At 35.4% G+C, this 22,752-nt stretch overlaps 1 protein-coding gene across 1 annotated transcript in view; it reads right to left on the bottom strand.

Moving 5' to 3' along the window:
* Nucleotides 1–1,022: 1,022 nt before the first annotated feature.
* The window catches only part of LOC107683790 (uncharacterized), a 30,339-nt gene continuing 8,609 nt past the window's right edge, over nucleotides 1,023–22,752 (bottom strand). The window contains exons 11-40 of the mRNA XM_016479832.1: nucleotides 21,389–21,559; nucleotides 20,552–20,725; nucleotides 20,252–20,413; nucleotides 19,888–20,061; nucleotides 19,585–19,758; nucleotides 18,640–18,804; nucleotides 18,277–18,447; nucleotides 17,876–18,049; nucleotides 17,385–17,558; nucleotides 17,068–17,241; nucleotides 16,752–16,922; nucleotides 16,436–16,606; nucleotides 16,169–16,339; nucleotides 15,774–15,944; nucleotides 15,425–15,598; nucleotides 14,892–15,062; nucleotides 14,431–14,604; nucleotides 12,533–12,703; nucleotides 11,095–11,271; nucleotides 10,762–10,932; nucleotides 10,537–10,604; nucleotides 10,357–10,483; nucleotides 7,945–8,109; nucleotides 7,229–7,402; nucleotides 5,429–5,602; nucleotides 5,065–5,238; nucleotides 4,419–4,592; nucleotides 4,151–4,324; nucleotides 1,390–1,551; nucleotides 1,023–1,202 (exon numbers count right to left, since the gene is read on the bottom strand). Of these exons, the coding sequence (XP_016335318.1) occupies nucleotides 1,070–1,202; nucleotides 1,390–1,551; nucleotides 4,151–4,324; nucleotides 4,419–4,592; nucleotides 5,065–5,238; nucleotides 5,429–5,602; nucleotides 7,229–7,402; nucleotides 7,945–8,109; nucleotides 10,357–10,483; nucleotides 10,537–10,604; nucleotides 10,762–10,932; nucleotides 11,095–11,271; nucleotides 12,533–12,703; nucleotides 14,431–14,604; nucleotides 14,892–15,062; nucleotides 15,425–15,598; nucleotides 15,774–15,944; nucleotides 16,169–16,339; nucleotides 16,436–16,606; nucleotides 16,752–16,922; nucleotides 17,068–17,241; nucleotides 17,385–17,558; nucleotides 17,876–18,049; nucleotides 18,277–18,447; nucleotides 18,640–18,804; nucleotides 19,585–19,758; nucleotides 19,888–20,061; nucleotides 20,252–20,413; nucleotides 20,552–20,725; nucleotides 21,389–21,559 (4,960 nt within the window). The 3' untranslated portion in view covers nucleotides 1,023–1,069. The remainder of the gene's footprint in view (nucleotides 1,203–1,389; nucleotides 1,552–4,150; nucleotides 4,325–4,418; nucleotides 4,593–5,064; nucleotides 5,239–5,428; nucleotides 5,603–7,228; nucleotides 7,403–7,944; nucleotides 8,110–10,356; nucleotides 10,484–10,536; nucleotides 10,605–10,761; nucleotides 10,933–11,094; nucleotides 11,272–12,532; nucleotides 12,704–14,430; nucleotides 14,605–14,891; nucleotides 15,063–15,424; nucleotides 15,599–15,773; nucleotides 15,945–16,168; nucleotides 16,340–16,435; nucleotides 16,607–16,751; nucleotides 16,923–17,067; nucleotides 17,242–17,384; nucleotides 17,559–17,875; nucleotides 18,050–18,276; nucleotides 18,448–18,639; nucleotides 18,805–19,584; nucleotides 19,759–19,887; nucleotides 20,062–20,251; nucleotides 20,414–20,551; nucleotides 20,726–21,388; nucleotides 21,560–22,752) is intronic.

Raw genomic sequence — 22,752 nt, forward strand, 5'->3', positions numbered from 1 at the left:
CTTTACTGGATTGTCTCAGATTTTGTATATCAAAAAAAAAAAAAATCAAATGTAATAAAAAACACAGTTTTCTCATAAATTCCATTCATTCCTATGTGGGTCAAAATGACCCGCGAGGGACACTTTTGTTACTTTTTTATTGCACCCATTTAAACTACTCAAATCCACTCAATTTTTGTGTGTGTGTGTGTGTGTGTGTGTGTGTGTATTCCTGGTGCAGGTGTGACAAAAGTAAAGAAATCTTGGACCGGTACGATCAACACACGATTTTTATGAATTGTTTTGAAAATCATTTTTGGGTCAAAATGACCCGAGGGACGGATGAAGGTTAAATAAACATTCTGTATATAAAATATTAGAGAAATGTAATGTAAAACATAAATAAATGTAAAATTAAACAATGGTATAAAGAAATATAAATACGACACAGGACCACTGATCTATATATGACTCCATTATAGATCACTGATTTGAATCTGTGTACATGTAGCCCATAATAATTTGATTTTCATTTTAGACTTTCAGTTTGTCATTTGACATATACAAGTGCTAAATTACATTCACAGTCATGATTAGCAATATTTTAATTGCTTCATTATGGATGAGTTTAATCTTGACATCATCATGATGAAGGTCTTATACTATAGACTTGTATTCTTACTAATCCACCTGTTTTGTGAGCTCATCAGCCTCGACTCCCTCCACTGTTTCACCTGTAAAAAATGCAAAATAGCATTCAGGTAAATACAAAACATACAATAAACATTCAACATTACTCTGTGTACATGTATGTTTCTATCAGTGCTGCATTATTTCATTTGAATGTCTAACCCGCTTCTATTAATGCTGTATTATTTAATTTGAAGCTCTAATCTTCTTCTACCTGTATGCATTAGTAATCATTTTTAAAAAGTAATATATAACAGTTAGCATAATAACTTTGGATTTGTTAAAGCAGTGCTATTTGAAGTTTGGCATTGTTTGTATTTCTTAATTGCTGTTTAGCAATATCTCACCAAAATTACCACCATGCATATTGATTTATAACAGTACTAAAGTGAGAACCTTCTTAGGATTCCTCATCTGACGGTGACTTTTCTTGTTCTGTTGATTCCACAGGATCCTCCTGAGCTTTAGACCAAGGTAACCACCTACTAATGTAGTTCACACCAGCACTCCAGAGCGAATGTTCTTTCTCCAGGCTGTAAAGAGGAATCAGAAGAGAACAACAGTGTTGAGTGGAACAAGTTGAAAATTAGCAACAAATTTTAATTAGTACAAAGTAGACAGTAACAAAATATTTGTTTGTTTTAAATATAATACATTTAAAATAAATTACATGATGCTCGTCTGTTTGTGTTAGCATGACTGCGACAAATGGATACTCACCTCAGTTCACAGTTTGAGTCTCGTAGCACATCAATGAGCTGCTGCTTTGAGTCTCCTATTTTATTGTTACTCAGATCAAGCTCTTTTAAAAACTGCAGAGCTTTTGTTTTAGCCAAAGACTGAGCCAAACAAGCAACATCTGTAATGCCACAGTCATGTATACTAGAAAGAGAAAGACAAGCAGACAGAGGAAGAACATTATTTTCCCTTTAACCCAGAGTGTGATATTAACCCAGAGGGCACAGTCATGTTTGTCATTTCTTAGCATAATTTTCTAGGCAAAATCACAGTCACTTCAATGGAAAACCATGTGATGAGGAGTTTCACTTAATGGATTTCCAGTGGCAGAGAAATTCACAGTGTTTCCCATTAATTATTTAAACTATGGTGGTCTGCTATAGTCTAATTTGTCCCACCATAGTTTGATAATGAACCAAAAATCTTTTAAAGTTCTCATTAACATAAACTGCTTCAGCAATGCATGTGTCACTCCCAGCCAGTCAACCACCAGGAGTGAAGGAGACATGCTGAATGAAACTGCAGTTCACTCTCTTGACAGTAGATGGTGCTCATGGAACAGCGGTTTCCCTGGAAAACCCCATAAACAAAGCAGACTGCACTACTTTCTGTTCCTGACATGCACCTTTCACAGAGAAGGAAGTCAAAAATATTTACGTTTTCAATCAGTCATTCAGATTTTTGTATTCGTTTTGGTGTTTATCAAACAACACTAAATAATTAAAGACTTAGTATTTATTTTCAATTTTCTTTTTTTTTTTACTTTTTAATCTGGACCAAAATATACCAGAAAAGATATCTGAAAAAAATAAATAAATAATATTTATATAATAATAATAAAAATAACAATTAATTGGGAATTTTTTTCCTCCATTTTTGTGTACTATTTTATTGTATTTTCAAAAGCATTGTTATGTTCAGACTTCTTTTTGTTATATAAAAAAAAAAAAAAAAAATTGTTATTAACCTTGAATAAAATAACGAAATAATAGTCAGAAAAAATCTGTTTTTTTTTATTACCTTTAGACAAAATATTAAAGAAAAATGTTTTCATGTGTTTTATGTTTTGTCATATTTGATAAAATCAGGATTTTATGGCTCATATACCGTAATATATAGTGAGAATATGGGGCTCATTCTTGAGGAGGAAAAACAGCTCAATTTTATTCCAAACTGAGCAAAAATTTGCAATTTGGTGCAGTTGTTATTTATATGGCCAAAAAAAAAAAAGAAAAGACTCATAAAACTCTTAACAGATCCAGCTTCTTAATTTTCCCTGAAAGAGCACCAGACTGATGCATTTACTTTTAAAATGTACAATTTATTTCCCCGACATGATGACTTTTGTATTGAGTTCAAATCTTACAGGAAAATTCACAGTATTGACCAACAGAAGTTGCCTGATGTTTTAAAATATAAATGAAGGAAACAGGGCAGTTTAAAAATCAACAAATTATACATAATAAAGAAAAATAAAAGCTCAATCGAAGTGTCAGAGAAAGAAGATTCTGCAGGAACACATTCACTCTTCTGCAACTTGTAAATGTTATTTTCTGTTAATGTAATATCATTACAGTTACTCTTATCACAAACATCATTTCTTGCATTAAACTAATTGCCTTTTTTGCGGTCCTTTGCTTATACTCCGTCTGGTTTGAGGCACATGTACTTCGGGCAGCTTGGCTGATACTGTTGTTCGCTCTGTGGCCTCTGCCATTTTTTAAAAAAGTGTCTTGTAGTTACACATTTCTTCATGACTGTTAGTGATGTTCCTGTTACTGTCACACCCCTGTGGACTGTTGATTGTGGTTTCTCCCTCTGTGTCTATATTTGGTTATTCCTGTTCTCATTATTAGTTAATCACCTCATTGTGCTCACCTGTCTGCCCTTGTTATCTGCCCTATATCAGTTCTTGTCGATTGTGTTCTAGTTTGTTGGTTATTGGTAATGTTACCCTGTGCGTGTGTTCCTACCCTGTCTGGATTTATTAAATATTATTGTATTCTTCATCTTCGTCGTCCTGCCTGATCTCTAGCACACCATACCATGACAGTTACTGAGGTTCTTTGTGCCACACTGCACATTTAAAGCTAATCGGTAATGAAATTGTCACCTGCCATGTGTTTGGTACCTAGCAGGTGTTTATAACAGACCCTGCTTTCATCAGTTCATAAAACACAACAGGAATTATTTTCCACAAATATAATGTGAACTCAGACTCTTTGTGAGATAGTGAGTAAAAGTGTTATAGTTAAATTGCAATGTTGAAATGATTTTAAACATTAAGCATGTCTGAAATCGTGTTTTTGACAAAGTTAAAATGAGGATAGAAAATTATCAATTTTACAAACATTTACAAACTTTTGGGAAAAAACATTGCTAACTTCATAAGCAAACCTCCAAACACATGCATTTCATGACCCCTTTTAGATTTAGTGAAAAGCACCACCAGTGTTATAGAAGCCATTTAATTCTGTCAGAGTCTATTGTCATGCAAGTTTTTGTCCGCTCACTTATGTCTCATTTTGCAGCGAAGTTTTGTCAGATTTCAGCATATAAATCTTTCTGCTGATAGAAATACTGAACCATCAGTCCATTAGCTCATAGTACTTTTGAATCTTTCTTTAGAAGGGGAAACACCAGAAAATTCAGTGCTATACATTTTGTAACTTGTGCCCTGTTGTCTTAATAAATAGTACATTTAAATCACAGTGTAATTGCTACACAGTGTAATGATACTAACTGTAGTTTTTCCAGCTTGCATTGTGAACTGCCCAACAGAACACCAAGGTTTTCAACTCCAGAGTCTCCTAGTTTATTCCCACTCAGGTCCAGTTCTCTCAGGTGTGATGGGTTTGATTTCAGAGCTGAAGTCAGAGCTGAACAATCGTCAGCTTTTATATCACAAGACCTTAACCTGCATTCAGAGAAATGAGACAATTTTTTTTTTCATTCTGTTTCATTAATATACCAAAACACTAAATTGTTTGTTGTACGTGAATGTTCCTCACCTCAATCTCTCCAGTTTACAGCGTGAATCCTTCAGTATATCATAAAATTTATTCACTCTTGTGTGTTTAAGTTCATTTCCACTGAGGTCCAGTTCTCTCAGGTGTGATGGGTTTGATTTCAGAGCTGAAGTCAGGAAGACACACTGCTTCTCTGTAATACTGCATTTACACAGACTGAAGACAGAAACAGAAAGGACAAAGGTTCAGATTCTTGATGGCGTCTTATAAAAGAGCAACAGTAGGCATATAGTCCTCCATATAGTCTTTAGTTGCCATAGTTTAACTGTTTTTAATTGTTTTTAAGTTCCAAATGCCAGAAGCTGTTGTTTTCTTCTCATTCATTTTTTAAAAAACTAGAGACATACATTTCTTTTTTTTTTTGTCTCTCATCCGTTGTTGCAGGCAGCAAATGTGAATCTCATAATATTTCTGCAGAACATGTACACAACCAGTACATTTTATCAAATACTTTAAATTAAACCAAATTATTTCCTAGTTAGACACCTATTATTAAGTTTGACCAACAGAGAAATACAGTTGCAGTACAGATGCAGTGCTACAGTTTAAATACTGTAAACTGGACCTGTTTAACTAAACAGTGATTTTTAATCTCTCTGTAACTGCTGTACAGTATAATGATACTAACGCTAGTATTTCCAGCTTGCATTGTGGGCTCATCAGCAGATTTCTAAGGTTTTCAAATCCAGCATCTCCTAGTTTATTCATACTCAGGTCCAGTTCTCTCAGGTGTGATGGGTTTGATTTCAGAGCTGAAGCCAGAGCAGAACAACCTTCATCTGTCATATCACAGCGTATTAACCTATATTGGGGAAAAGAAAAAAGCAGAAAATAAAACATTCTGTAAAGACATAGAAAGAGAGATCATCTTGACTTCACCAGATCACAAAATACTCAGGCTCTTTACAATATACAGACTATAAAGTGTCTTTGTTTAAAAACTGTTGAAGTGATTTGAATCATTTTGATTCTTGTATGTGAATGTTACTGACCTCAATCTCTCCAGTTTACAGCGTACATCCTTCAGTGTTTCAGATACATGCTTCACTCCTTTGTTTTCTAGTTTATTTCCACTCAGGTCCAGTTCTCTCAGGTGTGAAAGGTTTGAACACAGAGCTGAAGTCAGGATGAGACACTGTTTCTCTGTAATACCGCATCCACACAGACTGAAGACAGAAAGAGAAAAGACAATGAATCAGATCTATGAAAATCAATTAAGGTTTTGGAGGATTTGGATCGTTTGCCTGACTGTAATTTTTCATCTGAAAGTCACACATGAAATTCTCTCGAACAGCATTTACATTATAAAGCATTACTTTATTTTGATTTGATGATTTGTTTCACGTCAATTTTAAGACCGGTTCTTCTATGTCAATGGCTACGTTTACATGCACAATTTTTGGTTCAATTGGACTGAATTCATTCCGATTGATGAATCTGAATGTAGTGTTTACATGATAGCTAAAGAAAGTGATGGGGTTGATGTGCGCGTTTATATGTCAAGCTTCAAATCGGAATTATATTTGTGCAGTGTGCGCATGTAAAAAAAAATCAGAGTTTCTCACCGTTTGCACATAATAGCCACTCTCCTACACGGTTTATTTATTTGTTTTTAACAGCAGAATTAATATTTATTAATTTATGGATAAATATACATATAAATCGCTGTGCCGTGCTGCTGAAAAAATTTACCACACAGTAAAAATGCCCCTCCCTGCGCCCAAAACGGGTTGCCTATGGATGAGAATCCAAAACAAGGACTGGTGGGAGGTTGTCCTGCTTCACTTCACAGTTGCCGAATGAAAGGAGAGTTTTATAATGACAGGACACGCATTTATACAACACTTTATTCAAAAGGAAGAACTGCTGGTCCCGCATGTCATACGTCATTACGCTATTTCATTCATTGCACATGCGCAGTCCTTTCAGTTTTGGGGTTCAATCCGATCGAGTGTTTACATGCACTCACAATCGTATTAGAAAAGGAACAAACCAACCCCTTCAATCCGATCGAAATTTCATTCCGATCGAGCTCAATCGGATCGATTAAGGTGTTTACATGAAGGTTTTTCAGTCCGATTGAGCCGTCAATCCAATTACAGATAGATTATTTGGTTGCATGTAAACGTAGCCACTGTCACCCTTTTGCTCAACGGGGCAAATATGTTTAGGTCTGCTGTTCCCAGCTACATACAGTAGGCCTAAGGTTTCCTTAGTTAACTACATTAGTTAACAAGAACTAATGATGAATAATAGCCTACTTCTACAGCATTTTTAAAATAAAAAGTTGTATCTCTTAACATTACGCACTGTGAACTGACATGAACAAGCAAGGAACATTACAGATTAATCTGATCAAATGTTTATTCATTAAAGTAGTGCTGTATGTGTGCTTGCTGCAAATTAAAAAATAAATAAAAACTGTCCCTGAATTCAAGCAGGACTAAGGATTAAGGTGAACGTCAGCCGATAAAGATTGGTGGCCAATCTGTTGATACATCATTCATTTGCTTTGTTCTGAAACGGGCAGTAAAATGTTGCATTTTTGTTTTGAGGAGTTTGTAAGCTCTGTAAGAAAACCATTGCTCTCTCTCTACAGTATCTGAAATAATTAATAATGACCCATGATCAAAGTGACTTGGCCTACTGTTTAAAGCTAATTGTCATTTTTTGACAATTATTTGTTTTTAACGGCCTGTTTAATTTTAATACTTCACATTGTGACACCTTTGGCTCAAACAAATGAGAAAATGGTATTATCAAATACATGTTAAATGATGTAAGATACTCACGTCAGTGTGTTGAGTTGACAGTGTTTATCCTGCAGTAGAGCAGAGATCTGATTCACTCTTGTGTCTCCTAGTTTACGTTCACTCAGATTCAGCTCTCTCAGGAGTAACGGGTTTTTACCCACAATTCCTTTCACATACTGACAGGCTTCATCTGCAGCAGGACTTCTCAAAAACCTGGAAAAGGTAAAGCAGGATTCATTTTAATTTTGAAATAAATGTCCACTGCCTTACAAAACATGTTGATAAAACAGAATTCATTCTTTTTCCTAATGACAAGCTCTATTTACTGTTTTACTTTGAACATAAAAAAAGTATCATTTTTTGACATCCAAATGTCAAAAAACAGTGATGTCAAAAACCAGAAACAGTGCTAATGTCATGAGGAGCAGAAGGGCAAAAGATCTTTCAAGACACCACATGTTTGTGAAGAACTGGAGATCTGCTGCAGAGTGATACAGTGTTGAGAATCTGGGCTTGATGGAAATTAAACTACAGTGTATTCAGAAAAAGTTAGTAACAAACTACTGAGTATCAGCACATTTAGCGGCTCATAATGTCTATTTAAACAGTACTGTAGCTTATACCACAACAATTTGTCACCAACAACACAGTACCTCAGATGCACCAAACCAAGCTTATTGTATTACTGAAATAATATTATGTATGAATATTTAGCCTGCATGTCATTTATTTTGTATTATTTCGTCACATCTCACCTCAGTGTCTTCAGTTGATAGTTTGGATCCTGTAGTAAATCATTGAGCTGCTTCACTCCTGATTGTCCAGGATCATTTCCTCTGAGATCCAGCTCTATCAGGTGTGATCTCAGAGCTGAAGCCAGAGCTTTATAACCTTCTTCAGTGATACTGCAGTCTGACAGTCTAGAATTGAAATGAAAATGTAACATTCAACTGATTAATCAGTTATTTAAAAAATTACCTGAACAATATAAATCATTACAGTGAGAATGTTTTTCCTTGAAAAACTGAATTAAAATTTATTCAACCAAACTGACAACCAAATATGGAGGTAAACAAAAGAACAACAGATATCTTTAAACATCAACTCTGTAGTTTAGTCACTTTCAATTATTTAATTATCTACAAATCTAAAAGTGTAAAAGCTGTTTATCTGAATGATCCACAACACACAAGCAACAGAACTGCTGAAAAACAAAAAGGCAGCACCTGAAATGTGCCCTTCTTTCTGAGGCCAATTTACCAGCTTGAAGTTAACACAAATCTTCATTCTGAATGTGCACTAAGAACTTCAACTAATGATTAAATCACTTAAAATTTAAATTGCATTAAAGAAAAACAAAATTAAAAGTGTTTTGTAAAAAGTGGTATATTTTCCACAAACAGTCATTCATTCATTTATTTAATCATAGAATCACATTAATAACACTTATTAAAAAAAAAAATTATTTGTACAACATTTACAATTATAAACCTAAATTTGTCTCTGATTTTGTCTGCAATTTCCATTAACTGTTGGCAAGTCAAAAATCAGGACTAAAATAGTGTAGTGAAAAAGTGGCAAAAGTTTAAGTTTGAATAGTCTTTGAATAGTCAATGTTCCTTTGACACATTCTAAAGTGATAGTTAAAAACTAAATTTTCTTGATGTCTTTTATAACAAGGTGCATTTTTTTAATAGATAATGTATACCTTAATAATAATAATAATAAAAAATAATAATAAATAAAGCATCTTGCGAAGTGCCAATTTTATGTAAAGTTACATTTAAACAATGCATTGTTATTCATTTATTTTGTAAAGAATATCAAACAAATAACACTAGTAACACTTCATTTTTAGTTTAACTCAATTCTGTGTCTATCACACAACTTACCTCAGTATCTCTAATTTACATTTTACACTCTTCAGTCCAGTACAGAGCTGCTTCACTCCTGAATCCTGCAGATTATTATTGCTCATGTTCAGTTCTTTCAGATTGGTATCTGATCCAAGAACAGCAGCCAGAGCTGAACAGCTTTTGTCTGTTAAGTTACATTTATTTAGCCTACATGGAAAATGAATCATATCACATAGTTAGACTGAATGCTTGATACAAATATTAAATATATTATTTTTACATGAAATATACTTATACAAACATAGAGGGTGCAATGTGTACTACACTGATATTCAAAAAATAATATTTTCTGTATACCGTATTGGCCCGAATATAAGACGACCCTGATTATAAGACGACCCCCCTTTTTCCAGATGTACCTTTTGGAAAAAGGCTTTTTAAAAACCAAATCTTGTTTTTTCTCAGTAAAACACATTTTGTCTTCAATTATTTTCATATTGCATATTTTTCCTATTTAAATTTTTGTTTTGAAAGTATGGTAAAAGCTGGTCAAATGTACCAACAATCACATTTAAAAAATATACACTTTTTGATATACCATTAAAAAAAAAAAAAAAAAAAAAAAAACAGGTAGCCCATCTGAATTAGGACATTTAGGCTATCCATCTAATAGTAGCCTACCAAAATCTTATTAACAGTAGAAGTTAAATCTTACTGTAGTCTTCAAATCTGGGTACTGTCTTACGTTTTAAAATCACAAAGGGAGTTTGGTCCCATCAGGCTAACGTGACAGTCACGACTCATGCAGCTGTAAGGTTTTCTTTTTCTTTTTCTTTTGTTTTTACTCGCGATCTTTACAACACGCATTACATTAGTATTTCATGGCACACTCGTTTTATGCGTATTTGGCGCCACCTATTGTTGTGGGTGTATTATTGACATGTCAAAGTCTAGACCCTGAATATAAGACGACCGTTTTTTCAGATGTATTTCCAAGAAAAAAACATCGTCTTATATTCAGGACAATACGGTATGTGTATTTTGGATTAATTGTCAAATTTTACAAATCAGATTGAGCATAAATGTTATAACAAAGTCTGCTTAAATATTTATGGAATATTGTATTGCATTACTTAAGGTTCACAGCTTTACAGTAATAACTTTTATACATTGTGTTGTACATTTGAAAAATAAAATGTTTGAAATATTAAAATATATTATACAATATAAATGAAAATTGCTTTATATAGTAAATATGTGAAACAAAAAGAATGCTATTATAAAAATAAAACAGTGGTTCACTGAACTCGCCTGAGTTTCTCCAGAGTGCAGTTTGTATTTTCTAGTCCATTCTGGAGTTTCTTCACTCCTGAATCCTGCAGATTATTGTTGCTCATGTCAAGTTCTTTCAGATATTTTCTAGTCCATTCTGGAGTTTCTTCACTCCTGAATCCTGCAGATTATTGTTGCTCATGTCAAGATCTTTCAGACTGGAGTTTGATCTCAGGACTGTAGCAAGAGCTGAACAGCTTTCCTCTGTTAGACCACACTTACGCAGACTAAAATATTGAACAGGAGAGGAAGAATTTACAAACATACGTACTTGATACCGACATTCAGTGAGTACTGAGAATGATTATGAGTTTGGATTCTGTAGGGTTCACTTCATTTAAGATACTTCAATTGCACAATATGAAAATTTAAACCCATACTCACTGAATTGTGTCTAATTTACAGTGTTTATCCTGCAGTAGAGCAGTGATCTGATTCACTCGTGTGTCTTCTAGTTCACATTCACTCAGATTCAGTTCTCTCAGCAGTAACGGGTTTTTACCCACAATTCCAGTCACATACTGACAGGCTTCATCTGCAGCAGGACCCAAAAACCTAGAGACAGTAAGTACATTGACATTACCTGCCATATTTTGATCTATTTTCAAAAGCTGGTGAAAGGGCCTTTAATCATTTCAATGCTTTTATAAATATCTTTTAAATGGTTTAATTCTGTTTTAGCTAAACCATTTATTTATTATTTTATAAACCACTCACCTCAGTGTTGTTTTCAGTGAATTCCATCGTTTCTGTTTTAAATCACTGAGCTGCTTCACTCCTGATTGTCCAGGATCATTTCCTGTGAGATCCAGCTCTATCAGGTGTGAAGGGTTTGATCTCAGAGCTGAAGCCAGAGCTTTATAACCTTCTTCAGTGATACTGCAGTTTGAAAGTCTACAAAATAAAAAAATCAATAAATAAAATTTGCATTGCAGCTCACAATAATTACTGCACAATAGCCTGAAACACAAAAATCAAGCGTAGTGTTAGTTCTGGCAGGTCACGTTAGTCAAGCTCGCATCAGCTGACTCTCAGCTGATCCCCATCTACCTATGGGAATACGACACCTACCTAAGCATTCATATATAAGGTCCCTCAGTATTATCAGCAGTTTTCACATTGCTCAATAGCTATTTACCCTCCTCCATCCCCAACTCCTCCTCTGTCAGTCGGGATTCAGCCTTCTGATTCTCCTTGAATCAGACTAATTCTAAAATGTGTACATAAAATTATTGAACTTTAACAATATCTGCAATACATTTATGTTGGTTCTGTTCTGTTTACCCGAGGGGGTTATCGTTGCTTGCCCAGAACAGAACCATACCACCAATCCAAACTGTATGCTAATTGTCAATCATCTTTGACGATAGTGGTCCTGACAGAATGACTAAATTACACAAAATCCTATCTTATAAAATATATAGATAAACATATACAGGTTAACCACTTATTTAGCACTTATTACTATAGCCTTGTTCAGACTGTCAGTCCAAATATGATTTTTCTGTATATCCAAGTGGAATGTGATCATACTTAGCAAGTGTGAACGGCATTTTGTGTAGCTTTTTTTTTTACCTGTCACTTTCTCACGCCACGTAAATTGTAAACATGTCAGACGTTGTTTGTAGAACACATGCTGAATGTCTTTGCAGAAACAAGGCTTCCTTGTTGCAAAATGAAAATCAGGCAGAAAATGACAATATACTCCTGATCTACATATCTTTCAGTTTTGAGACTGGCGGAAACCACAGCATGGAATAAAGTCATGCATTCCAGCTTCCTACATTTCTGCCGCTGCCTCATAAGACATAATAATCCGATACAACAGCAAATTGTTTTTATATTGTAAGACAACGTATTGCAAACTCTGTTGCTGTTGTTGTTTTTGGCATAGGCATACCAACGTTGTTGCCATAGAAATGCAATGCAGATATTCCGTAAAACAAAAGAGCACCATGAGAAACACACATCAGATCTGAACAGTTGCAATACACAGTGCAGACAGTCAATCATTGATTGTCTTACTTTTTATTAGTATTATATTCAAAATAAATAGATAAAATTGTAATTTTTTATTTCCACTTTGGTAGGTGAACACTTTCAATATAAAATAATGCTGTGGTGTTGAGTGTAGCTGATGGTGAAATGTACTCACTTGAGTATCTTCAGCTCACACACAGGATTCTTCAGTCCCTCACAGATCTCTTTGACTCCTGAGTCCAGCAGACGGCTGTTGTTCAGGTTCATCTCTTTCAGGATGGTTTTGGAGGAGAGAACAGTAGCTAGAACTGAACAGCTTTTCTCTGTCCGCTTACATTTATTCAGCCTGAACAGCATTATTTATTATTCAGCACATATTCAACACACATCAGATCAACAGCTCTTCATATCTGCTCACACATGTGACCCTCTCTAGCACTTCAGATGCAGTTGCAGATCCAACATCACAAAACTGCATTACCAAAATAGCTCCCCAAGAACTACTGAATTCATTCAGTGCTGTAAGACAAGAGGGGCTAACAAAATTGATCACTGCATTAAAACCACCAACATTTGTACTAGATCCCATTCCTCTAAAGCAGGGGTGTCCAAACTCGGTCCTGGAGGGCCGGTGTCCTGCAGAGCTTAGCTCCAACTTGTCTCAACACACCTGCCTGGAAGTTTCTACTTTGCCTAGTAAGAGCTTGATTAGCTGGTTCAGGTGTTTAATTAGGGTTGGAGCTAAACTCTGCAGGACACCGGCCCTCCAGGACCAAGCTTGGGCACCCCTGCTCTAAAGTAAACAGAATAGAAAATAATGCATGGACAAGCATTAAGATGGTTCAGATCTTATTGGCCTGACTGTTACCATATTGTGTGTGCCAATAAAGAACAGTCAGACAACTACAGATAACAACTAACACTAATATGGAGTCCTGCAAAGATGTGTGTTAGGTACTTTTCTGCTTTCATTGGAATTACTTTAGATAGTTATGCTGATGATACTCAGCTCTATATTTCCTCTAGACCAGATAACATTTCTAAATTACACAAGTTAAATTAATGTATTTAAGACATTTAAGGGTTACTCCACCCCAAAATGAAAATGTTGTCATTAATCTTGTGACTGTCCCATTGACTGCTAAGTAAATAACACTGTCAAGGTCCAGAAAAGTATGAAAGACATCGTCAGAATAGTCCATCTGCCATCAGTGGTTCAATCTTAATTTTATGAAACGACGAGAATACTTTTTGTACGTGTAGAAAACAAAAATAACGACTTTATTCAACAATTTGTTTCCTCTGTGTCTCTCCGCATCACCGTAGTGCCATTTTGGAGAATATCCGCTGAACGCAAACTACGTACGCTCTTCTGTGTCAGCCTCGCTGCACGGATGCGTGGTTTTCGTTCAAATCAAAGCATAAATACATGTAGAAAACGTATACTTGTGTTGCGGCTGACACAGAATAGCGTACGCTGCTTGCGTTCAGCTCGTATTCTCCAAAATGGCGCTATGGTGATGCGGAGAGACACAGAGGAGACAGATTGTTGAATGAAGTCGTTATTTTTGTTTTCTTCGCGTACAAAAAGTATTCTCGTCACTTCATGAAATTCAGATTGAACCACTGATGGCAGATGGACTATTCTGATGATGACTTTCATACTTTTCTGGACCTTGACAGTGTAAGTTACTTGGCAGTCAATCTGACAGTCACAATCTGACAGTTTCTGATCCAAAATATCTTAAATTGTGTTCCGAAGACGAACAAAGCTTTTACGGGTTTGGAATGACATGGGGGTAAGTGATTAATGACAAAATTTTCATTTTGGGGTGGAGTAACCCTTTAAGGTTGGGTCGCATTGACAAGTAAGCATCTTAAATCTAGATTAAATCTGGGTTTATCTGATAATTCTGTTGCACCAAACTTTAAACATTGCTTAAAAATAGCATGATTTTTCATCATGGTTTTACTTTACATTTATGTTTCACCCACAAAGACTTTGCAGGACTATACTAAATATAATTTCACCTTAAAAAAGAAGCTTTAATGTCTGAAATCATGTTGACTCACTTTATTTTCTCCACTTTGCTATGAGAGTCCATCAAAAGAGCGGAAAGTTTCTCCTCACCCAGAACTCCTAATTCAATTCTGCTCAGATCCAGTTCTGTCAGAAGTAATGGATTTTTACCCAGAAATTTAGTGAGATAGTCACACGCTTCCTCTGCAGCAGGACTTTTCAGAAACCTACCAAAAGTAGAACAGAATTTTAGATTAGACAATCTTGTTCACCTTTTGCAATTCCCAACCTCCTTAAGGGTCCAGTGGTTAAAGTAATAGTTACGTAATTGCCTCAAGTTACACTGAGGAAAAAATACATTATACAAATAAGATATTTGCCATTTGTTGAAGTGATTTATGATGTTTTGTTATTTTTTAATCATTCCTATCATTCTAATTCTGCACTGGCCCATTTATGTGCTCTACGTTGTTGCACACACTTGACTTCATATCCATTTGAAAGCATTTCTCACCTGATGTTCTTTAATTTATACAGCTCATTCTTCAGGAAATCTAGGATCTGCTGCACTCCTGATTGTCCAGGATAATTTCCTGTGAGATCCAGCTCTATCAGATATGAGTTTGATCTCAGAGTTGAAGTCAATGTTTCATAACTTTCTCCAGTGATACTGCAGTCTGAAAGTCTGTATAAGGAGAAAAATGCTTGTGACAAAGTACTACATGTTCTACACCAAATAAAAATGTATAGTGAAATTACATTATTTTAACAATTATAAAAAAATATTTAGATAAATGTTGCCATATAAAGTGACAAACAGACCTTTTTCATTACCGCCCAAAATCTCACCTCATATAAATGCCATAAATGCCAGTAAATTTAATCAGAATTTCTAAATATTTTATGCAATTTTTAAAGCTGAATCATTTTTTTTTTAATTGAATTTAAAATGCAATTTCAGCCTTCATGCTCTTTTTTTAGTTAACCTAATCAAATAGACTTTCACCAATGTATACATTCAGAAATGTACATTAATGAAAACACAACCTTAGTTTCTCCAATCTGAATTGTGGGTTGTTCAACAGATGACAGATCTTCTTAATTTCTGAGTTTCCTAGTTTATTTCCACTCAGATCCAGCTCTTTTAGGTTTGACGGATTTGAATTAAATGCTGAAGTCAGAGCAGCACAACCTTCTGCTGTAATATTGTTATTATTCAGCCTGCAGAGAAAAAAAGACAGGAAAAATTCTTCAGTTTTATATTAAAACATTATTTTAAATGAACAGCAATGAGTCTTAATACAAACAAGTTAGTGACAATCAATCTTATATATTAATTATATTTAATATGTATGTAAGTATATTTAATGAGTATGAAACCATGATAAATACTCACTTAAGTATGTTGAGTTTACAGTGTTTATCCTGCAGTAGAGCAGCGATCTGATTCACTCGTGTGTCTCCTAGTTCACATTTACTCAGATTCAGCGCTCTCAGGAATAACGGGTTTTTACCCACAATTCCTTTCACATACTGACAGGCTTTATCTGCAGCAGGACCCAAAAACCTACAGAAGGAAGTTGAAGCATGGTTTAATTCAGTTCTCACCTTTATATTGTATAATGGAAAACACAGATGATATCACATAAAACCCTGCAGTGTTAGCTCTGATGCAACAACAGGCTGCATTACTGAAATTATTCTATAAATAATTAGACTGTATATCATTTGTGTATCATTTCACAATTGTGTATTATTTATTTCAGCCTGTATTATTTCATCACATCTCACCTCAGCTTCAGTTGACAGTTTGGATCCTGTAGTAAATCATTGAGCTGCTTCACTCCTGATTGTCCAGGATCATTTCCTGTGAGATCCAGCTCTATAAGGTGTGAAGGGTTTGATCTCAGAGCTGAAGCCAGAGCTTCATAACCTTCTTCAGGGATACTGCAGTTTGAAAGTCTAGAACAGAAATAAAAATGTATGAAAAAAAAGATTTTCAAACAAATCCACGACTGTCTTTTACAAGAGCATTTAATATGATAGGCATCAACTCACCTGAGTTTCTCCAGTTTACAGTTCTCTTTCAGTCCATCAGAGAGCAGCTTCACTCCTGAATCCTGCAGATTATTATTGCTCAGATCAAGATCCTTCAGACTGCTGGAGTCTGAACTGAGAACTGAAGCAAGCGCTGAATAGCTTTCCTCGGTTAGTGCACAGTTACTGAGCCTGGAAATAATATAAATACATTAAAGAAGATACTTGACAAGTACCTTTAATCATGCTTCTTTTACATATAATTTTGAACATCAAATGTATAAAACTCCTGTGATTTCTGTGATGTTCATTGTAGCTGATGGTGAAATGTACTCACTTGAGTATCTTCAGCTCACACACAGGATTCTTCAGTCCCTCACAGATCTCTTTGACTCCTGAGTCCAGCAGACAGCTGTTGTTCAGGTTCATCTCTTTCAGGATGGTTTTGGAGGAGAGAACAGTAGCTAGAATTGAACAGCTTTTCACTGTCAGCTCACACTTATTCAGCCTGAACACATATACAGCAACAATATTTTTATTATTCAGCACATATTCAACACACATCAGATCAACAGCTCATTTTATCTGCTCACACATATGACTGACAGTCTTTTATAAACAGAAGTTATAATGTATAAATCATTTTGACTCACTTCATTGTCTCCAGTTTGCTATGAGAGTCCATTAAAAGAGCAGAGAGCTTCTCTCCATCCAGGTCTCCTAATTTATCTTCACTCAGATCCAGTTCAGTTAGTAATAATGGACTTTTACCCAGAACTTCAGTGAGATAATCACATGCTTCCTGTGCAGCAGGACTTTTCAAAAACCTACAGGAAGCAGAATTAGAAGAATTTCAGATTAGATATTTTTGCTAAAATGATATGTCTTTTGCAGCTCCCATCTACCTTGAAGACCGTGTTGCACTTGCAGACAATCCATAATTAGACTGTATTATGTCATCAGGTCATACCTCAGTGTCTTCAGTTGACAGTTTGGATCCTGTAGTACATCATTGAGCTGCTTCACTCCTGATTGTCCAGGATCATTTCCTGTGAGATCCAGCTCTATCAGGTGTGAAGGGTTTGATATCAGAGCTAAAGCCAGAGCTTTATAACCATCTTCTGTAATGCTGCAGTCTGACAATCTATTAAATAAAATGTAAAAAACACTGTTTAGTCTTTGTTGGGAAACAACTTAAGTACCAGCCTTATAAATAACTTGACAAACTACTACTTGTAACTACATGAAGTAAATCACATTTACATATTCAAAATTCAGTTTCAGTATTCAGTACAATATAAAAATATATAGATAAAAAAAAATATATAGACTGTGGTGAAAATAGCTAAACTGAAATTTAAGCATCCATGGTCTTCATTATTCAGTTACTCTAATCAAATGGACATTTGCAAATGTGTATTAACATGCTGAGATGTACTGTAGACAAATGAAAATACACACTCAAGTTTCTTCAATCTGCATTGTGTATTTTTCAACAGAGGACAGATCTTCTTTGTTCCAGAGTTTCCTATTTTGTTTCCACTCAGATCCAGCTCTATCAGGTTTGAAGGATTTAAATTTAATGCTGAAGTCAGAGCAGCACAACCTTCTTCTGTAATACTGTTATTATTCAGCCTGCAGAGAAAGAAAACAAAGACAGGAAACATTATTCAGTTAATTTCAACCACAACACACAACTACAAAACAGAAGAATAAATAAATCTATATATATAAATAAATCTACATGATGGCTCAACTAACCTTATCTGTCAAGTACTTTAAAGAACAGCAATGACTGCATTTTAATAGACTATAAAAATATCTACAGATAGTTTGCATATAAAACAACATAAAATACTCACGTCAGTGTGTTGAGTTTACAGTGTTTATCCTGCAGTAGAGCAGTGATCTGATTCACTCGTGTGTCTTCTAGTTCATGTTCACTCAGATTCAGCTCTCTCAGGAGTAATGGGTTTTTACCCACAATTCCAGTCACATACTGACAGGCTTCATCTGCAGCAGGACCCAAAAACCTGCAGAAGAGAAGATAAAACAAGTTAAATTAAATTCACTACTAAACTTAGTGTGATTAAAAATAGCAGCTAACTTTGTTTTATCTTTGATTATTTTTTGATGCGACAGATTGCAAAAATGAAACAATATTTCCATAAATAGTAATATAAATAATAAGCATGATTTAATAAATTGTTTTCATCATATCTAACCTCAGTTTACACTCTGGATCCTTCAGAGAATCAAGGAGCTGCTTCACTCCTGATTGTCCAGGATCATTTCCTGTGAGATCCAGCTCTATCAGGTGTGAAGGGTTTGATCTCAGAGCTGAAGCCAGAGCTTTATAACCTTCTTCAGTAATACTGCAGTTTGACATTCTAGAGGAAGACAAAAACAACCAAATATATTAACTAATCATTGAATAATATCAAAGTTTAATTACCAGGTGCCTGTTGCATGAAAGTCCTATTTTGACTTAAGGGTATCCCTGAGGGGAAAAAAATTCCCTGAGGCAAGGGATTTCATTAAGAGTGTTGCAACAAAGTTCTTAACTGTCACCCTTACTTAAGTGTTTATACTAAGTGTTTCACTGTAGTTTCTGGCAACACACGGCAATGGGCGCTGCGGTTGCTATAGTTACATCTCACAATAAACAGAACGCAACAAAACAACCCCAGCTGTACAAATATATTTGTGTTATGGAGAATACCAAGAGCACAGAAAACATAAAACTGGACTGTGGTGAGACAAAGGATTTACTGATGGTAAATCCGATACTCTCTCAATAATTGCATATCAAAATGAGAGCGATTTTAATGATCATTACAATTGCGCATATTTCAATCATTTAAAGTGCGCCTATTTTGATCATTAAAAATGTGCCTTGGTACTTCCTCCTCTTCAGTTAACATAAAATCAGCCATTGAGTTTAAGATGACTTAAGGAAGCTTTTGGTCCCTTAAATTTATTAAGGTGAAATGGTTGACTTTGTAGCAACACTTAAGGGAACACTTAAATAATTAAGGAGAATACTTAATGACAGCCTTAAGGTTCCTTAAGTTGACCCTTATGTTTCTTAATTGCAACCCAAGTTTCACGTAGGTTTCCCTTAACCTTCTAACTAAGGTATTTCTTAGCTCAAAGGCTATCATGCATACCTGAGTATCTTTAGTGTGCATTGTGAATTTCCCAGAAGAGTGGAGATTTCTGTTACTCCAGGGTCTCTTAGTCGATTCTCACTCAGATCCAGCTCTATCAGGTTTGAGGGGTTTGAATTAAACGCTGCAGTCAGAGCAGCACAACCTTCTGCTGTAATACAGATACAATTAAACCTGTAGAACAGAGAACAAAAAAGAGAATAAAATCGGAGCTATGCATGCAACTTTTATTCACTAATGAGATTTTCATCAATCCCTTGTTTTGCAGCACTGTCCATTTGTTCTATGTTTAGATTTACTTACTTAAGATTTTCCAGTCTACATTGTTTGTTCTCAAAAAGAGTTGAGAAGATCGTCATTCCCGTGTTTCTGAGTTTAGTCCCAGTAAAATCCAGCTCTTTCAAATTTGAAGGGTTTGAATTTAAAGCATCAGCCAGAACACAACAATCTTCGTCTGTGATATAGCTATTATTCAGACTGCATAAAGAGAAAACAAATTTTCAGTTTTAGACCCTACTTTTACTAATACATGTATTATACATGACAATGGATGGTGGTAACATTACAAAAGCACCATATGGTAATTCAATCATCAAATAAATTTAAAAAACACTCAGCAGCAAGATCAATACTAACTAAAATGTGTCAACATAGTGGTAAAACTTACACCAGTATGTTCAGTTTACAGTGTTTATCCTGCAGTAGAGGAGCGAGCCGCTTCAAGTCTAGTTCATGTTCACTCAGATTCAGCTCTCTCAGAAGTAATGGGTTTTTACCCACAACTCCAGTCACATACTGACATGCTTCATATGCAGCAGGACCCAAAAACCTGCAGATGAGAAGGTGAAGCAAATTAAATTTGATTGACAAAAAACTTGGTGTAACAAGCAGACTGTGTTCTAAATAATATTTCTGTAATTTATTCATTTGCATTTCATATATTTGGTATTATTTCATCATGTCTCACCTCAGTGTCTTCAGCTGACAGTTTGGATTCTGTAGTACATCATTGAGCTGCTTCACTCCTGATTGTCCAGGATCATTTCCTGTGAGATCCAGCTCTATCAGGTGTGAAGGGTTTGATCTCAGAGCTGAAGCCAGAGCTAGATATCCTTCTTCAGTGATACTGCAGTCTGAAAGTCTAAATCAGGAATGAAAATATTCCATTATGCTAATTAATCCATTATTCTAGAAATGTACTGAACAATAAATGCTAATTCCTCTTAGTTCCTTATACAAACAAATTGAACAATTATTTTCAAGCCAAAGATCTTTAACTCTATCCTCGCCATTGCTGGAATTTTCCATCATTTATGAGACAACTCTTCCCTGCTATTGACAGAATTTTTGGCTTTCACTGTTATACGGTAGGAGGCACTATTAAACATCTTCTCAAAGAGTATTTAACATCTGTATCAAAACATGATGAAGAGGCAGAAACAAGCGATAGAATATGTAAGCAGACGCAAATGTAAAATAACGTGATCATTAAACATTGTTCATTAAATAGATCAGTCGTACTATTTGACAAAAACATGATTTTGTTCAAACTGTTTGCTTTTTGATTTGAAGTGATAAAAACAGAATGCATCATGCAGCATTATTTGGTTAATGCATCATGCAGCACCCTATTTGGTTAAAAAGCAGAACCTCTGTTGTGTGATAGTCACACAACAAAATATTCTAATGGCCATGAAAATTTTGTGAAAATAATATTTTTTTTAAATGTTGCCGGTGACTGGCAACTTTTTTAAAAAGCGCTGGCAGGGAAAGAGTAAATATGAAGAAAAAAACATCCGCTCACCTGAGTATCTCCAGTGTACAGTTCTCTTTCAGTCCATCACAGAGCAGCTTTACTCCTGAATCCTGTAGATTATTATTGCTCAGGTCAAGATCCTTCAGACTGCTGGAGTCTGAACTGAGAACTGAAGCCAGAGCTGAACAGCTTTCCTCTTTTAGCACACATTTACTGAGCCTGAAAATAAACAGCTTGTCAATGTATTCACATTCTAAAATTTGCTGTAGTGGTAGTGCAGCTGTAATGTTTAATGAGTAGTGACAAGTGCTAGGGCAAAATGCTAATGCTATAATTTACAGTAACTATATTGGTGCCACTAATTTTCCAATCCACTTGTCTTTAATGCTCTCATGTCACATGTGTCTTGTCTCTCACATGTCTTATGATTGGCTAACATATAGCTAGTTGGGTCGGGTAATGTTTTCTGGTTCTAATTCCTTGTTTCTTTTAATATGAGCCTTGCCACAAAATGTGTTTTTTGCACAATAAAGAAAAGGCAAAGAGCAGGTAAATTTTCATGGGGTGATCAACACCACCATAATTACATTATAATTTATCATTAAACATCCTTATCGGTCAAACAAAAGATGTAAATTAAAGGGGACCTATTATGCAAAAATCACTTTTATAAGGTGTTTGAACACAGTTGTGTGACCGCAGTGCAATTTTGACAGCAAATTTTGATTTAGTTTTAGTCATAGTCTTTGGACGAAAATGCCATTGATTACAACCCGCACTGAAGCAGTTGGAAGCCATGCTGCACAAGCCTGTAGAGCACGCAACAGTGCCGCGTTTTCTGAGAAGGGTATAACTGCAGCCTGGAGATCTCCAAATGGGAGAGGGAACTCCAAAACGAGGTGGGAGCTCCAAAATAGGGCTTGGCTTCCTCCCATTGACAGATAGGCACATGACACGCATGCACAATTTTTTATCCTAATCCACTTCAGCGCAAACTCCGCCCCACAGCTGATTGTAAAGATTTGATTGGTTGTGTTATTCACAGTGTTGATTTACACTATTCACAAAAAAATGCTAATCACTAAACCTACCCCACACCTGACCCTAACCTTAACCAGTGAAATTGACTGCACAGCGAGATTGGCGCTGAATAGCGTGGTAAAGAATGTTGCAGTTCAGGAGATAAACAGTTAATAAGATTATGCGATATGAGATTGCCGAGCCGGGCTGCTCCATAACTCCCCAACCAGACCTCACCGAACAATGGGACATTTTTAGTTGCACCCAGCGTCACTACCCCCTCCTACCCTATGAATCTCGAGCCTGGGACGCCCCCATTGCTTAAGAAAGGGGTCATATGATGCGATTTCAATTTTTCCTTTCTCTTTGGAGTGTTACAAGCTCTTGGTGCA

Source organism: Sinocyclocheilus anshuiensis, unplaced genomic scaffold, assembly GCF_001515605.1.
Source record: "Sinocyclocheilus anshuiensis isolate Anshui unplaced genomic scaffold, SAMN03320099.WGS_v1.1 scaffold8116, whole genome shotgun sequence".
NCBI classification, from domain to species: Eukaryota; Metazoa; Chordata; class Actinopteri; order Cypriniformes; family Cyprinidae; genus Sinocyclocheilus; species Sinocyclocheilus anshuiensis.